We start from the raw sequence: 22,376 nt of genomic DNA on the forward strand, positions 1-22,376 counted from the left end.
ACTACAGTATCTGGCTCATAGCAAGATCGACCAGGTAATGCTGACATCAGCCAGGGTGTATCTTTGAACAGTCAGTATGTATTTCTTTTTAGCCAGTGAGGGGAGTGGGGTGTTGGTGGGGAGGCAGAGATTGCCAGCAAGACAGGATTGCCAGGTCAGAAGATATGATTGTATGTCTTCTATAGATGATTTATGTTTAGCACTCATTATTACGCTTAGGGTGTTTAACATCTTAAAGGAATTTTATTTTTTGCTCTCGGCACCCATCCCCCCTCCCCTGTCCTCATTGCCACAGAGCTCACCTCTGCCCCCACCTACCTTTGCAGGTGTGACGCTTCTCCAGGTACTTGATGGTGTTCTCCTGCATCCTCTCCTCACCACTGCTCTACACGGCTCCTAAAACATGGGGGAAAACGAGGACGAGAAGCAGACCCAGGCTGGGCAGGTTTTCGAGAACTTTGTCCAGGCTTCCACGTGCAAAGGCACCCTCCAGGCCTTCAACATCCTCACGCGACACCTGGACCTAGACCCTCTGGACCACAGAAACTTTTATTCCAAGCTCAAGTCCAAGGTGACCACCTGGAAGGCCAAAGCCCTGTGGTACAAATTGGACAAGCGTGGATCCCACAAAGAGTATAAGCGAGGGAAGTCTTGTATGAACACCAAGGTAAGGAAACACCCTGGGCGGACATCTCTTACCCGAGTGGGGTGTGTGGGTTGGCTCGTTGGGAGGTCAGGAACCTGTTGCTGTCTTGCCATCCTGAGGTTCCTAAGAGGCATGGGTGTGTATTCTCAGTTTGCTCGGTTCAAGGTTTCTTTTGTACCTGCACAGCTTATCCTGGGTGGGAGCTCGTGTCTTACCATGGTGGCCTCAGCTACTCTTCTTGTGCCCTCTCCAAAGCAGACGGAATAAAGGCATGCCTGGCATTATCCTCCTTCTACTATTACCATTTCCACTACTACTTTTAGTAGTTACTATTTATTGAGCAACTCTTTTGTGCCGGGCACTTTATAAACGTGGTCTCAATGAACACTACATGGTCCTTTGGGTCATTTTAGAGCTATGGAAACCAAGAGTCCATTATCTTCCCCAAGATCACACAACAAGAAGGCAACCTTGGTCTGTCTGATTCTAGAGATTGTGTCCTAAATTCCACTCCCCTGGGAGCCAACATTGTAGAAAGATCCCTTGACTTTAATTGGCTAAGAAATAGGTCTTTGGTCCTTACTGCCTTTTCCTCCCTCTCTCTTTCTCTACTGCCTCCCTGCCCTCTTCCCCAGGATGCATTTCTGTGCTCAGGATCTCACGTGCAGTTAACCCTCCACAGCTGGTTACTTCCCCCATTGTTTGGCCATAGGCAACCTCGGTGAACATGGCCTAGGAAGCGCATCACCTCTCTTCTAGCACCGCAGTGCCCATTGCCGAATGGGCAGCCGGAAGTCATGACTTCCCGGCTGGCCCCTGGGGGCTGTCAGCCCCGGGCAGTGGTCCAGGCCGTATGTTTAGGTTAAAAGTGAGCGTGCTGAATTTAGACCTCACAGGAGGTGGTTCAGCCAGAGCCCTTGGAATTTTAGTCGGTGCCAATCCCAGACAAGAGGATTGAACTCTCCATGGCGATCAGGACTGTTGTGTTTTTGTTTTGGTGATGAGGAGCTGTTGAGTGTACCGTGGGAGATGGCTGCTTTCTCCTGTCCCTGGGGACATGGCTGCCAGAGCTCCTCCAGGTCTGGGGCGCACTGACTTTATGGGGCATAAGAAGAGCATTGCACCAGGCCAGCACTCCAGCCCAGAGCTCTCGCCATCCAGGTGGTGTCTGCCCATAACCCGCCAAGCTTCAGCCCTGTGCAGAGGAGATGAAAGTTTTAAAGAAAAACGAGAGCAAGGGGTGTAACTGGTATCCGAGGCAGCACCCGGGCCTAGCTGCTGTAACTTCATGGCTCTGGGAGGCTCTTCAGACACAGAGAGGGGGGAACTGTTTGTTTTCAAAGCATCACCCTTTTCAGTAGGTACATTTGGCGGCGTTCTTTTAGAAAGGTCCCAGAGAGGCCAGGTGACCGAGCTGCAAGATGTTTTCTCAGGGAGATTTTTAGAGGCCTTATTTTATTAGGAAATGTGGTGGCCTCATGCACTCACGAGTTTCTAGCTGTTGAGGGGACTCTCTTGGAGATCTGAAGACAGACCTTCAGACGGAGTGAGCCAGCAGGGGGATGGGATGGAGACTTGACCGCCAGGATGTTGGGCATTTTTCAGAAATCACCGGTCGGTTGCCTAGCCTGTCTGGCCGGCCCCTATTTTACAAGGTTTGATGGGTGGAACGAGAAGAGTCCTTGTGGACTCTTGTGGTTGGCAGGTCACCCCTGGGGCCTGAGGTACAAAGGGAAAGCACTACCATCTGTAGTCAGTGATGCTGGGTGAGAGTGTATCTTGCTCAGAATTTTATACCTTGTGGGAGGAGGAACACAGACATTTCAGATGTGTGGTAGCCAGATGACCTAGATCCTTAAGTGTGGAAGACACATTTGAAAATGTGCTCTAGGGGCACCTGGGCAGCTCAGTGAGTTGACTGTCCGACATTGGCTCAGGTCATGATCTCACGGTTTGTGGGTTCGAGCCCTGCATTGGGCTCTGTGCTGACAGCTCAGAGCCTGGAGCCCGCTTCGGATTCTGTGTCTCCCTGTCTCTCTGGCCCTCCCCCACTCGTTCTCTCTCTCTCTCTCTCTCTCTCTCTCTCTCAAAAATAAACATTAAAAATTTTTTTTTTGAATTATAAAAAAAAAAAGAAAGAAAGAAAATGTGCTCTAAGTATGGCTGTGACTGTGTGAGGTCACTTGAGCTGCACACTTCAGAAACCCAACTCAAATCTAAACAAAAAGGGAAATCATTAACTTGTATAAACAGGGAGGTCCAGACACTCAAAGTCTTTCCCATCCTCTGTCCTTCCATGTATCCCTTGGATGTTTTGCTCTATGTTGGTTCCATTCTTCCCTCCTGCAAACACATTTTCTCCATGTTGGTGGCCTGTACTTCATATCTTTATAGGTGTGTGACCCAAAGACTAGATTCTCTGTCCTCCTGCCTAATGCTGATTACAATCTCAGGGAAGGATTCTGATTGGCCCATCTCTGGACCAATTATTGTGCCCAAACTGAGGGAAACGGCTGCTGTCTTTGGTGGCCCTTTCAAGCATCACATGATTGATATGAGGGAGGAGCAGATTCCCAAGGTCATAGAGGTGTGAGACAGATAAATAACAGGTGTCTTCTGTGGTGACTATTTATTTGCATTCCGGTCATGGTATAGTCTCTCTCCGTACTGGGTTCATGTGGATGGGTAATGCCCTGCTCTAAGAGCATAGAGTTTATATCCTCCTTGTTGTGAGTCAAACAAAACACAGAACGTGGCTCCTCCCTCTCCTGACATGAACAGACACTGTCTCGCTCACACACCCCACTTAGGTATCCTTGGGTGTAGTGGTTTATGCTGAGCATCAGCCGGACAAGAAATGCTGGGTATTAGCATGCACATGGGTGATCATTAATGCCGAGCCATAGAACACAGCTGTGTCAGGTACCAGGCATACAGCCAAGCTCCTGGTCAGGCCACAATTAGAGTAGAAATTCATGAAATTTAGCCAGAAGCCCCACCTTTCCACGGATGTGGACACATCTGAGCACCATCTGGAGTGGATCTGGGCTTCAGCATTTCACAAGCTTTTATCAGCAGCTACCACGTGCTCAGCATTGTGCTGCTGTCTCTATTCCAGCAGTGAGTGGGGTGTGTGTGTGTGTGTGTGTGTGTGTGTGCGCGCGCGTGTTGGCAGTGGTGGTTGGGGGAGATGGACCAGGATCTGTTTGGAGAAGAAAGTCTCTGGTGGAGTTGCCAGGAGACCGGGAGAAAATCAGACAGAGTTGTTAGAGCAGTGGCTTTAATCTAACTTGCACAATCTCACTTGGGATCATTGTTTATTATTGATGATTAGTTATGAGGGTTTTGTCAGGCACTTAATCATTCTTTCTCTGGGTGTGACTTGTTTGGATAAGGATAGAGTGAACCAAGGATTGAGCCGAATTAACTCTTTTTGGACTATTATTGGCTCTGCATTATGGCAGGACCCAGATCAAATGTCACATCCACCTATGGAATGTTCCTGGGGAAAATAGCCCGGGAGGGAAAAAAAAATACAAAGTTTAGTATGGGAATTGCCATCATTGCAAAATTGTTGAGTCTGGTCTTTTATTTTATATGTACCCGATACCAGAAGGGACTTGAGAGAATGTTGTGTACAATCTCTACATTTGACAGGTGACATACACGGGGACTCAGGATCCTGAAGTTATTTATGTGAAGCTAGCAGGTGGCATTGACAGGATTTGGGTGCTGTTGATTGGTTTTGCTCAAATATTCTTTGGTTCATTCACTTGATCTTGGCCAAAAGGCTGAGAAGCGATTCTTCTTTTGTTCATTCATTCAGCAGGTATTTCGAGTGCCCTGTGTCTTACTAGGCACCTGACAGGAGAGATGGCTTGAAAGGTAAATAAGAGGTGGCTCTGAGTGGTTCAGGAGATAGAAACATAATTATGTCTATGTTTCTTAACTTACTTAGTCATTCACAAGGTGAATAATGATTGAGTAGCTACTGTGTGCCAGGCACTCATCTAGGTACCAGTCAGCCACTAAATAGCTCTGTGGCCTCGGGAAGGTTACCTAAATCCCCGATCGTCAGTGGTATTCTCTGTAAAATGAGGATAAGAATGGTCCCTCTCTCATGGAGTTGCAGTGAGGATTAAATAAGACAGTCTTTGTGAAGTATTCAGAGTGCTGCGTAGTACATCATAAGTGATCGGCAAGTGTTGAGCCATTATTTTCAGTGCTTTCCTAAGTGTATGAGACAGGTGTGAATGCTGTTCTGCAAGAACACAGAAAAGCAATGAGTAAGTATGACTGGAGCAGTCTGGGAATGCTTCCTGGAAGAGAAGGTGTGATTTGGAGCTTGACATCGGAGTAGAAGTTTGCCTTGCTGAGCTGAGGGAACACAAGGCAGAGAGCTGTATTCCCAGAAGACTATGTTGCTGTGTAACAGGAACGAAGGAGTGGATGAGGAATGGGGAGAGGGGAGGGGTGAGGGCCAGAGAAAGCAGAATTGATGGATGCAGGGGCAGGCCAGAAAGAACGGCCTCCTGGGGCCAGGACGTGAGGAGAGGGTCTCGCAGTCAGAGGACCTGGGGGACCATTGAGGATGGGCTCCAGATTCCCAATCCAGGGTTCCTCCTACCACCCTCCCTGGGGTTGCTCAGTAATCACAGATAACCAAGGCAGACCAGAAGGCATTTGTACATCACCGCCGTCAAAACATGCTTGCAGGAAATGACTCATGGGCTCTTGTCACCAGCAGGAATGGGGCCAGCCTATAAAATGAACACTGTTGGGTTATCTGGTGAGAAGGAAATGTCTGTATTTGGGGAACATCCAGCAGGGTCACCCCATACCTTTTGTCCCTCACTGTGACCCTTGCCCATCTCTGCCTCTGCAGTGGCTCCCCGGTGGGTGGCCCGGGCCTGGGTGATGCAACTGGTTCCCAAGCTTCATAAGCAGAGCACGGCAGGAGGCAGGGAGGTAGGGCAGGAAGGGTGAAGCTAGGAGGGAAGGCTGCTATCTCCTGGCCGAGATAAGGCTATCTGACATTCCGGACCTCTGAAATCACCCACCACGGCCCTCGAAGCTGGGCTCTGCTGCACTGGCTGGGGCACGTCAGGTTCCAGTTTGCCTAATATGGACAGCTGCAGGCATAGCCAGCCGACAGAGCAGGGGATGGTCTCTGCGCAGTGAGACTCTGTCGGTGACCTCCGGATTTGTCCTCTTACCTGGAATGGCCTCCTGGCACTGGTTAGACACGTTTTTAAGCCTGGGTTACAATGGGCTTGGGTTAGTTCCTGCGCTTGTCACCTCTGCTCCACACGGAGGTTGCAGGCTCAGCATGAGAGCATGCGCTGGACATTCTGTATGAGCTTCAGTGACTCCAATCCTCCAAATATTAAACCAAGATAAAAAGCTCTCTTTTTTGGCTGTCTTCGTGGGAAGTGGTTAATTTGGGTTCACTGTGGTTCATTTTTATAAGTACACTTATAAAGACTTCTTTGTCTTTTTAAGGGAAAAAGAATGAATTAGTTTTCTTTAAAAAAAAGAAGTGTGTGCTTATGATTTAAAAAAAAATTCAAGCAGGACAAGAACATGTACTAGGTGTATGAAATGTATCTTTTCCCCACGCCCCCAGGTCCCAACCATAGAGGCCACCACCATTTCCACGTGCTCTTGCTGACGGTCTACATGGGTATGCATGGCTGCGTGCATGCATTATGGATGTGCACATCCCCCCACTCCTGACTTTTTATGGAAAAACGTTTTGGTTTTTTGTTTTGGTTTGGTTTTTTTTGGGGGGGGGGTTGTTGTTGTTTTTTATTTTATTTTATTTATTTTTTTTTTCCACGTTTTTATTTATTTTTTTTGGGACAGAGAAAGACAGAGCATGAACAGGGGAGGGACAGAGAGAGAGGGAGACACAGAATCGGAAACAGGCTCCAGGCTCTGAGCCATCAGCCCAGAGCCCGACGCGGGGCTCGAACTCACGGACCGCGAGATCGTGACCTGGCTGAAGTCGGACGCTTAACCGACTGCGCCACCCAGGCTCCCCTTGTTGTTTTTTACATATTGTGCATCTTTCTTTTTTCACTCACATCTATCTTGGAGATTGTTTTATATCAGTATGTGGGGCTCTCATCCTTTTATTATTTTCAGGGTTTTTTATGGCTTCCCGTTTCACAATTTATTTTACTGCTTCGCTCGTTCAGAGTCTATTGCCATCCTAAATGGTGGTGCAGTACATTTCCGCACAGACTTTATATATACATGAGAGCATGTCTGGGATAGTTGTGAGGATTTCTGAGCCCAAGGGTGTGTGCATCGCATTGGAAATATTATAGGCATTGTTGTGTTCTCCCTGGACCTTCTTTTGGGGGATGCTCCCCACCAGTGGGGCCAAGAAGAGCCCATCTCTGAAAGGGGGCTGCCACAGCAGGATATTGCCTACTTGGATCTCTTTGGCCTTGCTGAGTGGGCATTGGGATGGACACCCCTTGAGTCCTGGAGTCTGGGCAGGGTGGCCTCGAACAGAGCAGTCCAGTAGCAATAAGGCAGGGATGGCTGCCACCTCTGAAGCCATCTCAGTCACAGCCAAAACAACTGAATTGCTATTGTTCTCGCCCAACGTCTGCATAGTGCTTTACAGTTGCAAATATAGTTGTGTATACATGGTTTCTTTAACAGGTTTGCTTTATCAGTGAAGGTGAATGCTCTTTAAAAGGGGAACAACTACAAGTGTGTATTTTTCTCTTCGAATTTCATCAAATGGGAACTTGTAGAGCCATGGCCCACAGAAGATCTGCATGGCTTGTGCTGAACATGGGCCCCTTCCTGGCCTAGCTAACTTGTTCTCTGTGTGATCCAGTTTAAGCAAGCATCACCTTCTTCAGGGAGCCCTCCCTGAGTTCTTCTCTACTTCCCCTTCTCTTATTCCATCTTCAGTCTGGGTTTTGTGCCCACTGGGGACTCCCAGACTCTGGTCCTACCAGATCTTGCTGATTGGTGTCTCCCCACCTTGGTTGTTTTTTGTGTCTCTTTCTCACTGTGGGCTCCTTGGGGACAGAGACATGCCTGGCTCATCCCCAGGTCTCAAGCACCCAGTTGGTTTTTAAACCAGGTATCAGTAGAGTGATGGTGGCTATATTCTCTGGTTCTCTAGGCGGCTGTTGTCTAATAGAAATATGATGCAAGCCACATGTAATTTAAAATTTTCTAGTAGTGACATTTAAAAAGCACCCAAAGTGGTGAAATTGATTGTAATATGTTTTATTTAATGTATCTACAATATTATTTCAACCTGTAGTCAATATAAAAAAATACTACTGAGATATTTTACATTTGTTTTTTTTAATTAAATCTCTGAAATCCCATATGTATTTTACAGCTCATCTCAGTTCAGACTAGCCACATTTCAAATGTTCAATAGTCACATGTGACTAGTGGCTGTTAAATTGTATACAGCACTCAATGTTCCATCATACTTGTCACCTTGTAGAAGCAACGTGGCTGCTGCAGTTCCAGCCACCACATCTGCTTCCAAGACAGGAGGAAGGTAGGAGGTGCTGCCCTAGCTACAAACATTGCCTTATCACGTGTTTCCAGAAACCTCATTAGACTATGAGATCCATGGGGGCAGGAGTTGTTGTCTACACTTTGCTGATTCTCCAGCACCTGGCAAATGGTAGGTATTTGTCACAGGTTAGATCTTCAAAACCAGATGCTTAGAAGATGTTTGGAGTATAAGGTGTTCATTAGCAATCAACAGTTGTGAAAGCAATGGAAGAGGAAGTACCATTGGACAGAAGAAGACTGTACAAAGAGAACCAAATGTCTGCAGGTTCAAGCAGTTGGGTTATTTCCTACTTGGCATTTCAGCAGGTGAATTCTTCAAAAGACAAGGTAGGAGGCCACACAGACCTCAGGGTTACAGAGTGGTCAGTTATGAGCTTCCAGTTCTCTCTATAGCATGTTGAACCTATATGAATACAAACAGTATACTATATAACATATAGTTACAAGAGTGCAGAGTTAAGGACGGTAAGTTGTAAATATAATAACATATACGTGTATTCTTTTGTATATCACATATTACATAAAAACTCTTCACCTTAAACTTCAATGCAGCTCTTTGGGAAGAAAACCCAGATATGTTCCAACTTCAGAGCCTGCTCAGAGCCTTCAGCTGTATGTAACATATTTTACTTGCCACCTGACGTGCTCCCCACCTCCTCTTATGCATCACAGTCTTAAGAGATATAAATACAGCTTTGCAAGCTGTCACCAAACATTTGTCCATGGGAGTTCAGCAGTGGGAAGATTTTTTTATTCTTGCATCCTTTCTCTAGGAGAGAGCTGTCTAAATCTGAGGAGCATACATGGGAAAATTCCTTTATGTCCAAATCCACAGAATAAGCTGGGGAAGTTTCCTTTACCCCTTCACCCAAGGAGCTAGCGTGTCAGTGTTCACAACTGTTTATTGATTTCTATAGCTTTAAGAAAGTGATCTCTTCATTTACTTTTCCCCCACCCCATTCCTCATGGCTTTTTTTTAAATTGTGGATATACATGAAATTTGCTATTTTAACCATTTTAAGTGTATAATTCAGTGACATTAATTACATTCACAGTATTATAGAACCATCACCATTTTCCATTTCCAAAATTTTTCTTCACCCCAAACAGAAACTCTGTACCCATTAAGTGATAACTCTTTTGTCCCCTCTCCCCCTGGCCCTGGTAACCTCTGACCTACTTTCTGTCTCTATAAAATGTCCTGTTCTAGGTATATCAGATAAGTGGAATCATATAATATTTGTTTTTATGTGTCTGGCCCTTATCTCACTTAGCATAATGTTTCAAGGTTCACCCACGTGGTAGAATCCATTCCTCTTTTTCTCCAACCTTAATAATATATTTTATTTAACTCAATGTATCAAAAATATTACCATTTCAACATGTAGTTACTGTAAAAACCATGAGTAAAATATTTTACACTTTTTAAACTAAGTTTTCAAAATACATTTTACTCTTATAGCACATCTCAATTTGGAGGCTTAATTTTAATCACAAATACCTAGTCTGTATTTAGATTCCAGAAATTTTAAGTAGAGAAAGGAGACTCACATATCCAAGTTATCCCAACCATATTTAAAAGATTTCCAGTGATCGAATCCAGTATGAGAGTTTTTAAAATTTTTATTATGGTGAAATATACATAACATTTACCCTTGTAAGTATTTTTAAGTGAACAGTTCAGTGGCATTCGTGCATTTACATTGTTATTCAACCATCACACCACCCGTCTCTCAACCCTTTTTTTTTTATTCATCCAACCTGAAACATCCCAGACTGTAGTCCGTAAACAATAATTCCCCACTCTCTCCTCCCCCGTCCCCTAGCAATCACCATTCTGCTTTCTGCCTTTATGAATCTGACTACTCTAGGTGCCTTAATAAGTGGAATCATACAGTATCTGTCCTTCTGTGACTGGCTTATTTTGCTTTGCATAATGTCCTAAAGTTTTATCTACATTGTAACATGTCAACTTCCTTCCTCCTGAAGGCTGAATAATTCCACATCGTAAGTATATATACCACGTTTTGTTTGTCCATTTGTCCATCGATGGACACTTACTTTGTTTCTACCTTTTGGCTCTTGTGAATGATGCTGTTGGGAACCCTGGCGTATGGGTATCCATTCAGGTTCCTGTTTGCGGAACATCTGGGACATCTACTGAGGAGCAGAATTGTTGAGCCATGTAGTAATTCTGGGTTCAACTTCTGAGTAACAACCCAACTGTTTCCACCTGCTTGTGTTTATTTTAAATTGCCATCCCTGAGTTAAATTTCCCACAATTATTATTTCATTAAAGAAATCATTTCAAGTGTCTCCTACATATATGCCAGATACCAGGGATACCTCAGGAAAGAGAACAGAAAAAATTCTCTGCCCTCTTGTACTTTGTGTTCTTCTCAGTAAGAGGCAGAGCATGTGTGCCTGTGCGCGTGGTCAGTGCTAGGATGAAAATAAAGAGAAGAGAAAGCAAGGTGAGGGGGATGTGGGTGTCCGAAGCAGAGGTGGGTTGCTGTTTTATATAAGGACGTGCTGGGAAGGCTTCTGTGTGACAGTAACATTTGAGCCAAGAACTAAAGAAAGCGAGAACATGAGCATATGGCTCCTAGAGGGAAGAGAGTTCTAGACAACGGGAACAGCAGTAGGCGCAGAGGTACCAACAAGTGAAGGTGCTGGGTATTTCTGGAAACAGCGAGAAGACTGATGAGGTTAGATGGCCCCAGGTGGGGTCCAGGAAGTGAGCCCAGGCTGTGTGGGCCATGAGGCCTCTGGGAGGGCTTTGCCTTTTATTCTGACTGAGATGCAAAACCATGGAAGGCTTTAGAGTAGAGACCCACAAAACTCTATCATGAAAGGGACTGTGGGATCTGAGTGATGCTGGAAGTGAAGGTAGACCAGTCTTCCAACTGTGTGTAACAGCTGTCTCAGCCATAAGGAATTTATTGCATCCTGTGCTTGTTTGCCTTAGAGGGAAAGACGCAACAGATTAGGAAAAGGCTAAAACCAGCCTTGCTGCCCAGGTTTGGGCAGACCTGGTCATTCTTTTTTTTTTTTTTTTTAATTTTTTTTTAACGTTTATTTATTTTTGAGACAGGGAGAGACAGCATGAACGGGGGAGGGTCAGAGAGAGAGGGAGACACAGAATCTGCAACAGGCTCTGAGCTGTCAGCACAGAGCCTGATGCGGGGCTCGAACTCACAGACCGCGAGATCATGACCTGAGCCGAAGTCGGATGCTTAACCGACTGAGCCACCCAGGGGCCCCAGACCTGGTCATTCTGATTTAAAGTCTTGGAAAGAAAGAATCCTCCGGACTGTCCACAGAACTGAACCCTACCCAAGAAGAAGTATTCTCATTAATTTACTCCTTTACTCCCTCATCAAGTGGCTGCTAAGGGCTGACTATGTTGGGCCCCAGAGAGAAAGATGAAGACACAGAAGGCCCCTACACTTGCAGGGCTTTCTGTCCAGTTAGCAGGGAACAGAAGCACACAAAGATAACTTTATCCTGTCATCCCAAGAAGGACACTGTGCTGTGAGTGTTGTGATAGACCTGGGGAAGGGAGTTGATTCTAGATACGGTGACAGGGAGGTGGCATTTAAGCTGAAGTCTCTAGGTGAGAAGGAGTCAGGCAAAGAATTGGTTGTTCAGAGAGGACAGCAAGTGCAAAGGCCTGAGATGGGAAAGCTCTTGGTCATTTGGAAGAAGCAGCCAGACAGCCAAGACAGGACTGGGGTGAGCCAAGGGGATAGTGATACAGGGGAGATTGGGGTGGTGACTAGGAGGCAGATCATTGAAGGGCCTTCCCTTTACCAGTGTTTGCCTTTATTATGAGAACTCTCTTTGACTGCTTACTAAGTATTATGATGCTGCCTCTGTTTCTTCTTCTGTGAAGTGGGAATAATAATAGTTATTATCTTACAGGGCTGAGGTGAAGGTTATGTGGGAAATATACCTAAAGCACTTAAAGTACCTGGTAGCGGTTAATTACCTCCTTCTCCTTGAAAGGCTCCTGTTGCATTTGTGACACGACTTTCCTGATCCATCTTTTGCAGGTGTCTTCGTGTTCTTCTTTTCCATAGTGCGTACCCCAAGGGCTTGTGCCTGACTCCTTTGCTTCTGCTGGGGGTGCTCTCTCAGGAGAAGCTTTTGCTACACTCAGCTGTCACTCCCCACAAAGATGACTGTCTATAGTCCCTACCTTCTTGAGCACCATGGCCCCACGTAGGCACTTCTGGATGTCTTTAGGATGCCCCTTGGGCACTTTTAAGCCACATTCACCAACTTCTTTCTGACACCTGCTTCTCTTCCCGTTTCTTCACTTGCTCTCATCATTTCCTGAGTTGTGCTGTGCCTTCCTTTACAATTCCAATCACGCCTGTCCCTTCTCTCCATTCCCACTTGGGAATGGCGGCAGTGACCTCCTACCCAGGTGATCCGGTCACCAGTCTCTGAACTCCCCTTTGCCTTTCTCCCTCTCCAGGCCTGCCACCCAGCCCTGCCACCCAGCCCTGCCACCCAGCCCTGTCACCCAGCCCTGTCACCCAGCCCTGTGGAGCCTTCCTTAAGAAATAAGGATCTGACTTCGGTTTGCTCAAATCTGTGGCTCCCCAGTGTCTGTCATACCCTCCCGCCCCCAGCTTGGCCTGGTGCCCTGGCTGATCATCTGGCTCCTGCCTCACCAGCCTGGTGTTCCAGAACAGCCTTCCGGCCTGTCCCATCCTAGCCACACCGCGCCCCTTGCTCCCCGCCTTCTCCCTCTCCTGCTCTGGCCAGTGGCCCATGGCCCCTCCCCCCCAAACCCTCTCCTCGGAGGCCCTCCGCCTGAGTGGTTCCAGCAGCTGCCACCTGCCACCTCTGCCCCAGCCACCCCTTCCCAGCACCCAGCACTGCTCCACCTAAACTCCTCTGAAATGCTCCTCTCCAGTCATGTCTCAGAGCTGCCACTGTTGTGGCCAGGCTGCCCTCACCGGACCTGGTGCTGGCCCAGGCCCCTGTCCTCTGCCAGCTCCTCCCTTGCCTCCCCTTGCCTTCATTTCCCTGCCTGCTCTGGAGACCGTGCTCATTCCCCGCGGTTGTGTTGGGCAGCTTCTCAGTGCCCTGACTGCAGGCTGACCCTGCCTTGGGAGGTCTGCCCTGAACTCACCCTGGTGGAGAAGGTAGCAGAGTGGACGGGTGGTCTCAGGACCACCCTGTGCTAAGCGTCCTGGTGCAGCCTTGTAAGAAAGCCCAGCCAGTTTTCTAACCCGCTCCCTTCCTCTGGCTCCCTATCCATCCCTCTGCCCCCTTCCTTTAAGCAGCCGTCGCTTCTCATGAAACTGATGGCATCAGATCTGTTTCTTCTCTTCTCAACCGAATTCTCAGGGAAGATGACCTCTGTACCCTTTCCTCCATGGCTTCACCTCCCTCTTGTTCTAGCTTCCTTCCTATCACACCAGTAGAGACGATTTTTTTCAGGGTCACTGGGGGCCCTGCAGACCATGACGCCTGGTGTATCCTTGCCTACTCGGCACCTTGCGGACGTTGGACGTGGCGGAGTCACCATCTCCTTGAAAGTCTTTTCCCCGGAGAGAGGTGCCTGGGTGAGGTCCATGAGCCCTGGCCCTTGGGGGAGGGGAGAATGTAGGTGATGCTCCCTTGCAAGGAACTGTAAACCTGATTATCACCAGGTTTAAATTCTTCCAGTGTTTCCATGCTTTCTTGGCAGGAGGGGTTGCCATGAAAAGCACATCACTGGCCTTTGTGCTGCTGCTGCTGAACTCAGTGACAGGTGTGGGTGGTGTGGATTTACGAGCCCTGCGAGTGCTGCCGGAGCCTTTTGTATTCTCCCCTCTCAGATTTACTCCAGGGCTCCAGACTGTACTGAATGACTTCTCCTTTATTAGAACTTACTGATGCATCACAATGGCATAAAGCTTTTCTGCTTGTGAAACAATTTTGCCTCTAGCATCTCACTTGATTCTCGTACCAACTCGGTGAGGTAAAAAGGGCTGGGGTTACCATCCCTACTTTCTAGATGGGGAAACTGAGGCTCAGCCAGATTAAGGGACTTGCCTGGAATTTCATGGGGATAAATGGAAGAATGCAAGAATGTTCAAAACCAGGGGTCCCAGACTGCGGTGCCCAGTTAATTGACCTTTGTGTGAGGACCTCACTGTAGGCAGTGACTGTCAGAAATACGATGTCCATCGTACCTCCAACCACACTGTTTCTTCAGCACTTAGTACTGAGTGTCAAAGATAGGGCGGGGAGGGGGGACTCAGATGTCATTCTTACTTTATTTTCAAAAGAAATCCTGTCTGAAATATTTAAGGTGGACAACAGCATTACTTTGTATTTATGAATTCATGATTTTAGAATTTCACATTTGACTGTTGGCTTATTAGATGTTCTCAGCTAATGTCCTGGTACATGAAGCCCTTTAGATGGATGTGGCAGTTTGAGATTTGGGGTTAAAGATGGCATTTTCAGCCTTATATCAGCTTCATCAAATAATTTATTTAATTTTATTTACACAAATGTAAAAAGGAGGAGTTTCAAGTAAGAGTTTTTAACAGCTCGCGTTGCAATCTTTCTGATGCAATAATTCATTATTTCAAATAGTCCGTTAGGTAGATCTATCTAACTTGTTTTAGGATTCAACTTTGAAACCCAAAGTTTCTGATCTGCAAAATGAAGGTAATATTACCCCCTTTCAAGGAGCTGTTGTAAGTAGAAAATGCATCCACTTAGATGAGAGCCCACAATGTTGTAAGCATTCAGTAAATGGTAACTTCGTATTTTGCCCCACAGCTTTGGGGAAAAGGTTTACAAGTGCCCCCTGTGCTGGGGATTCATGGCAGTGCTGCTCTGGTCTGTGGTTTTTTGGGTTGGGGGGTTGTTTTTTCTTTCTTTTTTTTTTTCAGAGCAGTTTTAGGTTCACGGCAAAATTGAGGGGAAGGTACAGAGATTTCCCATATACTCCCTACCCATACGCATGCACAGCCTCTCCCATTATCAACATCCTGCCCCAGAGTGGTATATTTATTACGATTGATGAACCCACACTGGCACACATCGTCACCCAAAGTCCACATTTACCTTAGGGTTCACTCTTGGTGGTGTTCATTCTAGGGGTTTAAAAAAATGTATAGTGTCCTGTGTCTGTCATTATGGTATCAGACAGAGTGTTTTCATGTCCTAAAAATCCTCTGTGCTCTACCTGTTTATCCCTCTTCCTGAACCTTCCCGGCCACTAGCGACCACGGTCTTCTTACAGTCTCCACAGTTGTTTGACCTTCTTTTCCAAAACATCACATAGTTGCCATCACATAGTAGGTAGCATTTTCAGACTGGTTTCTTTCACTCAGCAATATGTATTTACATTTCCTCCATGTCTTTTCATGGCTTGGCAGCTTGTTTCTTTTTAGGGCTGAACAATAATCCATTGTCTGAAGATAGCACAATTTTATCCATTCACCTAGCGAATGGACATTTTGGTTGCTTCCAAGTTTTGGCAATTATGAATGAGGTCACTATAAACATTGCTGGGCAGGTCTTTGTATGGACATAAGTTTTCAACTTCATTGGGCAAATACCAAGGGGCCGATTGCTGGGTCATATGGTAAGAATAGGTTTAGTTTTGTAAGAATCTGACAAACTGTCCTCCAAAGTGGCTGTACCAGTTTGCATCCCCACCAGCAACGGATGAGACTTCCTGTTCCTCCACATCCTTGCCAGCGCTCGGTGTTGGCGGTGATCGGTTTTGGCCACTCTGATAGCCACTTTGTGGTATCTCATTATTGTTTTTAATTTGCATTTCCTGATGACAAGTGGTGGGGAGCATCTTTTCATATGCTTATTTGCCACCTGTTCTGTTATGAGGTTTTGTTTTGTTTGTTTGTTTTATTCTCAGGAGTCTCTGAACTGGGGTGTCATTTTCTGGGACAGACAGAACGGGACATTCAGGAGCTTAGCGTCCCATGGAGAGACTGTAGACTGGCCCTTTCTCCAGTTTTTATTTTCACCCACCTCTAAACTGAACTGTAGCATCGTCCCCAGTCATGAATGTAGGCAGCACACCTGTATTAAGGGTGCCTGTGCCTTTATCACCAAAATAAATCACAGATGTTTCCAATTGTCCTCATAACTGTCGCAGGTTCCTTAGTCTCTGGTTTACACTTAAGGCTGTTTGGAAATCATGTAAGGTGTTAGACTTGGGGCTAGATCTTATTATTTAATATATTATTAGATATGTTACGTGTGTTAACATTTTGCTTTGTGCATTTAAAGATACTATTCTAAGAAGGGGTCATTAGGTTTCACCGGGTTGCCACAGTGACCCCTGGCTCATACAAGGTTAAGGACCCCTGGTCTGATGACCCTTAGGAACTGGGGATCAGGAGCTGTGTGGGGCTTGCCTGTGCACGGTGGCAGCGGGGCATGCTAGGAAGAGCCTGGGAGTGACTCAGGTCAAATCTCAGCTCTTTCACTTACTAGTTTGTGACCCGGGGCCAATCACATCAGTGGCGTGAGTCGCAATTTCCTCTTCTGTAAAACAGCGATGTTAAAATTAAAACATACCTTATTCGCTTCGGCATGCACATCAAGCACCCTTGCTAGCACGAAGGAAGTCCTCAAAAGTACAATTCCTCTTTCCCTTCCTCCCTGTTCTCTTCTGTGTCCTCTTCTGTGACATGCAAGGTTCTAGCAGATGGCCTCTTCAAGGCCTCTTCTAAATGTGGTATGATCCTGCGTCTTTCTTTTAATTAAGGCCAGACCAGGCGGTCCATTGTTGTTCCAGTCAGAGCTGGTGTCCTCATGCCCCATGGGATTGCCAGCCTCCTTTCCCAGAGCAGCAGTGAGAACCGCGGGCTCTCAGACCTTTTCTGGCCCTTCCTCTGTCCACCTTGGTGTTCTCTGGCTCCCCTCCAGGCTGCCTCATGGGTTGGGAATGCGTGGGCCGATCTGCCCGGAGTGCCTGCGATAGGGCCTTTGGCGTAGCATGTTCTGAGATCAGTGCCGACACTTCGTGTCTGGAACAGCTGATAGCAGACCTGGGAAACCCATTAATCAGTGTCCTCGGTGGCTCCCCTCTCCCGGCTTCTCCATCTGCAGCCTCAAGCCAACTGTCCTGAGGTGGAAAAACGTAGCCTATTGTTATCTTGGTGAGAAGATGCTAAAGTGACAGAATGCTTCATTATACAGGAAGTAGGAGTATGGGGGGGGGGGGAACGTAGCCAGATGCCATCATGACTCCACATCCTGCTCCTTTTTTGTTTGCCTTCGTTAAGCACTGAATCAAAAAAGGCTTTGTGGTCACTGAGTTCAGATGACATGTGTTATAGTTTTGTTTTCTGTCGTTTCACTATCCTGGGCCTTGGAACCATACTCTGTTTCAGCCCAGTCTTCAGAGTAGGTGAAAATGTCCGGTGTGCCAGCTTGAACGTGACACTCTTTGTTAAAATGATTGCTGGAGCCTCGGCCTGATGGCATCAGCAGGGGAGAATCACTGTCCATACCCTGCATATCCTCCTCCCTACTCCAGCTCAGAGCCCAGAATCTCACCACCTCTGCTCCGTCCAGGCCTACAAGAGAGCGGAGTGTGAGGAAGCAACTTTCTGAAACTGAGCTGAGCCAAAAGGGGTTGGTGTTGTGTCCTCTGTCTTCGATATCACCGGTGGGATGCAGGCTGGGACTGTCAGGGCTGTGTGACCTTAAGCATGGTGCTTAGCCTCAGTTTTCTCAACTGTAAAATAGAGAAGGCAGTGGTTATCCAGAGAATCGGGTGAGTAGGAGACCTGAAGAAATTCATACAGTAAAGCACTTAGAATAGTGCCTGCACAGAGTAAGGTCACTGCCTTGGTCATGATGACCAGCTGCCAGAGCAAAAGAAATCTGAACAGCGGGGCTCTTGAGACCTCGGCTGGCCCTGTGGCCTGTGAGCCACTTCCCTGTCCACCTTCCTCCTAGTGGTGTCCGTGTCCCAGGGGAGGGCCATACCCACGCACCTGCCCGTGGAGGCTGTGCGTTGGAGCTCAGCCGCCGCTCTGCAGTCCCAGCCCAGGAGAGGTAAACTGGAGAAAGGGCCAGTCTACAGTCTCTCCGTGGGGCACTGAGCTCCTGAATGTCCCGTTCTGTCTGTCCCAGAAAATGACACTCGCGTTTCGTGATGAAATCGTCTAGGCTCTCCGAGAGAGGTTCCGGACATTATAGGAAGCCAAACCCACCCCTAGGCCTTTCCGCATTTTTACTGATGCAAGAATGAGCTTCAGGGAATGGCTTTAGGGATCCCTCCCTTCAGGCTGTTAGGAGAAGCGGGTTGGGCAGAGCTTAATTTAGGGGGTTAATAGCAGCAATGGTAACCAGTGCACAGTAGGTCCTATGGTTTTTAATTTTTGTCAAGCCCGGGGGGCTGGTAAAGCTACCTTAAGTGCTCAGCCTCTAGGTGCCCAGAATCTGTCCAATCAACTAGGTCTTTTGAATCTCTCTGCCTTACATGTTTACAAAGCAGGAGGGGAGGAAGCAAGGTTTCATGTGGCCTGGAAAGTTATAAATAAGGTCATTGGCCAAAGGAGGGATTCCTCACCTGTCTCCCCCAAGATTCCTCCTGTTTCATGAGGTGTTTATAAAGGACCTAGAGCAATAATTAGCTTTACTCAACACACACACACACACACACACACACACACACACACACACACACGTATACTTAGGGTCATGATGCCAGTGTTCTAGATGCTGGAGAGAAAGCAGTGAGCTCTTAGTAAATGGTTGCTGCTGGAATAAAACCATTATTTGGTGCTGGAGGGAATATTCCAGAAATATTCCACATTTTATCAGTTCTAGAGCACTTTCCCATACAGAAGACCTTCCTTGTCTGCATCCTTTCTTGTTCTAAGCCTCTCATACTTCCAGTCCAAATGACAGAATCTGGCCATCTCTGAGCCGTCCCCTGCTGTGTTGGCTGGGGCTGGAATGTGAGCCTCTTGGCAGTTCTGTGATGTGGGTAGATATTTCTGGTACCATTTCATGGATGAGCAGACTGAGGCTAGGGGAGCCGGGATCCCAAAATGGAGGAGGACTTCAGTTCTTGGTTCAGGTCAGGTTAGTGTTCTTTGACTACACCGCACTGCTCGGCTGTCTCCAGGGAGGTAGGCTGCAAGGATGTCCAGATGTGGAAAAGGAGAAGTTCTGGACCCTCTAGAGGCCTGGAGGATACCAGGGTGACACCCTGTACCCTGGCATGCTTCCCCTAAAGTGCTTCACAGCGAGCCCCACCCCCACCTGCAATCATGTTTCCAAACTGTGGCCAGAGACCTTGAAATCCTATATCTTCTTCAGCCTGGAGCATATGCCTCCCAGCACATAGTAGGTGCTTCGCAAAGGAGTCCCAGAACTAGAAGGTGGGCTGAGTTGCTTTGACGGGGGGGGGGGGGGGGGGGGGGTTGGTTCCTGGCGCTGGCTGGGGTTTTCTTCCTTACTTGGGGGTTGGAAGCTCTGGAGCCAGCTGCAGGGGGAGGCGATCCCTCATGGGCTTAATTGGAGCCGGCACTTTTGCTGGAAACTGTGGGAAGCAACAGAGAGCTCTCCAAGTGCTTAAAAAGTGGGTTTTGAAAAACAAACAAGACCTTGCCCACGCAGGGACGAAGCAGAGGTTAGATACAGCCTTTTTTTTTTTTTTTTTTTTTTTTTGGCTTAGTTGAATAACATACTAGAAGGAACTCTGTAAGCCGGCCCCAGTCCCTTGGAAAGAGGGCCATATGTTTGTCGACAGGATGTTATACTCTCTGTATTAAGAGTCAACTTAGTAACTGTTTATAAAACTTTATAACTTACAGAGCCCTTTTCACATGTATTGTGTGTGTGTGTGTGTGTGTGTGTGTGTGTGTGTGTGTGTGTGTAAATACCCTATGTAACCTTCCCCTTTAAGGCTATTATATTAATAATACACATACTCTATAGTGGAAACAGCACAGGTTGGTTTTCAGTCTCTGGGCCTCAGCTTTCCCCATCTGCACAATGGGGATGACAGGTTCTATTAGGGGACATGGTGCGAGAGAATGTGCCTCTCCCTGGTTCAGGGGCCTGGTGGGAGCGTGGGGAGCAGGAGTGGAGTTAACTCTGAGAGTGGTGAGCAGTTCAGGGGTGCCCAGCACAGCTGGTGGAACCCAGACATCAGCTAAGGGGAGGTGCTCTTCTGGAACTACCTGCTCAGAGGGTGGGATGGGCCTCTTCTTGGAGGCAGGCAGGAGATTTGCAGGCCCCGAGGACCCACGGACAGCCAAACTGCAGGCTACCCTCCAAACCTAGTTCTCAGGGATATGTGACCAGGCCTCTGGCCATCACCATACTTCTTGTCAAGTGGGGCCTCTGAGTGGGAAGGTGTGTTTCTCCCCAGAGAGTACGAGAGAGCAGTGACCCAGTCTCGGCAGAGCTGGGGTAGACAGCATCATCCTGCTCCCCGCCGGAGGCCCGGTGCTGGTCCTCCCTTCTCTATGAGCTCTGGCCATCCCCTCTCTGCTCTCTTCCCCTGCAGGAATCTGCCTCTCCCCTTGTCCCTTTCTGTTTGTCTTCTCTGTCCTCCCTCTGCCCGCTGGCCTTTCCCGTGCCTTCTTCCTTCTTCAGTACACAGAGCTGTTTTATTTTTTTTTTCCTTTAAAAAATATTTTTTTAATGTTTCTTATTTATTTTTGAGAGAGAGAGAGAGACAGAGTGCAAGCAGGGGAGGGGCAGACAGAGAGGGAGACACAGAATCCGAAGCAGGCTCCAGGCTCTGAGCTGTCAGCACAGAGCCTGTTGTGGGGCTCACACTCACAAACTGTGAGATCATGACTGAGCCGAAGTCGGACGCTTCATCAACTGAGCCTCCCAGGTACCCCAGAGCTGCTTTCTTTTTAACTGCAAAAGGTTTTCTGTTTATTGTTCCTTCTATAAAACATCAATTAGTTAATGGATTTCATATGCAAGGGAGGACATTGCTATGTTTTAACTTGAATTGTGTGCTTCAGTTAAGGTTTTTTCCCTTAAATAATTAGTGAAGCGTCATGGCCCTTTCCAGCAGTGTGGTCCTCTGTCCCCATCTGCACAGTGGGGCGAGTGAGACTCCTGCCAGGGTAGCAGTGGCCAAATGGGTGAATAAATGAAGTCCAGACAGTGGCAAGCCCCAGCCCTACCATCTGTCATTGCAAAGATGTGTTGATCGTTGCTGAGTGGTCCCAGGCAAGGGCCTCGATTTCTCTGGATCTGGCTCTAGATTGACTAAGACTGTGGTTTTAGGGGCTTTGTTTCAGCGGTTACTTGGACTGGGATCAGCCCTGAGTCAGCGCTGCTGGTGGAGGTGACTCTGGGCGTTTCCCAAGTGTGGATGAGTTGTCTGTATCTGTCTTACTCCTGGACTCTGCCTCGCCTGGTCTGCTTGCTGCCTCCCTGAAAGCCTCCAGTAACTCCCTGTTTTCTGCGTGGGTGGGCTTCCCAAGGCCCCCTCCCATGGATGCTCTCTCTCTCTTTCTTTCTCTCTCGCTCTCTCTTGGGTTTCCCTCCACCCCTCCTTACCAGATACCTTTTTTTTCACTCCTCACTTGTCCCACCCCAGCCCACGGGGTAAGTAGGTTGCTGGTAGGGAGAGATACTTCTCAGAGGGGAAAGGAAAAACTTGAACTGTGAACATTCCCAGAAGTTGCCTGTTATACTCTCTGACCATTGATTTCAGCAGCGTCTTGGGCTCTTCTGCCTCCACCCATTCTTAAAAATGGGTAAACTCCTTTTTTCTTCTAGATCTGTGTTGTTCGTTATGGGAGCCGCTAGCCACATGGTTAGGGCACTTGAAGTGTGGTGAGTCCAAATTGAGATGTGCTGTAAGTGTAAGATACATACCAGATTGCAAGGAGTTAGTATGAAAAAAAGATTGTATGATACCCCTTTGGTACTTCTTATATTGACTGCATGTTGAAAGGATATTTTTGATGTGTTAAATAAATGTATTAAAATTAATTTTCTCTCTTTTTTTCCAGTTTTTCCAAAAAAAATGTGGCTGCTAGAAAATTAAAAATTACATGTGTGGCTCACATTATATTTCTGTTGCAGTGGCTGTTAACTGGTGGTGATTTTGCCCCCCCAGGGACATTTGGCAATGGAGATATTTTCTATTGTCATGCTCAGGGCAGAAGGGGGTTGCTATTAGCATCTA

General features: G+C 47.3%; 1 protein-coding gene across 16 annotated transcripts in view; it reads left to right on the forward strand.

The window, feature by feature from the left end:
* Nucleotides 1–22,376, forward strand: part of MICAL2 (microtubule associated monooxygenase, calponin and LIM domain containing 2) — a 225,088-nt gene that overhangs the window by 50,073 nt on the left and 152,639 nt on the right. For 14 of the 16 annotated variants that reach the window (XM_058688267.1, XM_058688270.1, XM_058688269.1 and 11 more), the window contains one exon: nt 327–667. The exons of the other annotated variants lie outside the window; for them this stretch is intronic. In XM_058688267.1, the coding sequence (XP_058544250.1) occupies nt 404–667 (264 nt within the window). In that variant the 5' untranslated portion in view covers nt 327–403. The remainder of the gene's footprint in view (nt 1–326; nt 668–22,376) is intronic. 16 annotated transcript variants of the gene reach the window in all.

This window comes from Neofelis nebulosa, chromosome 10 (assembly GCF_028018385.1).
Source record: "Neofelis nebulosa isolate mNeoNeb1 chromosome 10, mNeoNeb1.pri, whole genome shotgun sequence".
Classification (NCBI taxonomy): domain Eukaryota; kingdom Metazoa; phylum Chordata; class Mammalia; order Carnivora; family Felidae; genus Neofelis; species Neofelis nebulosa.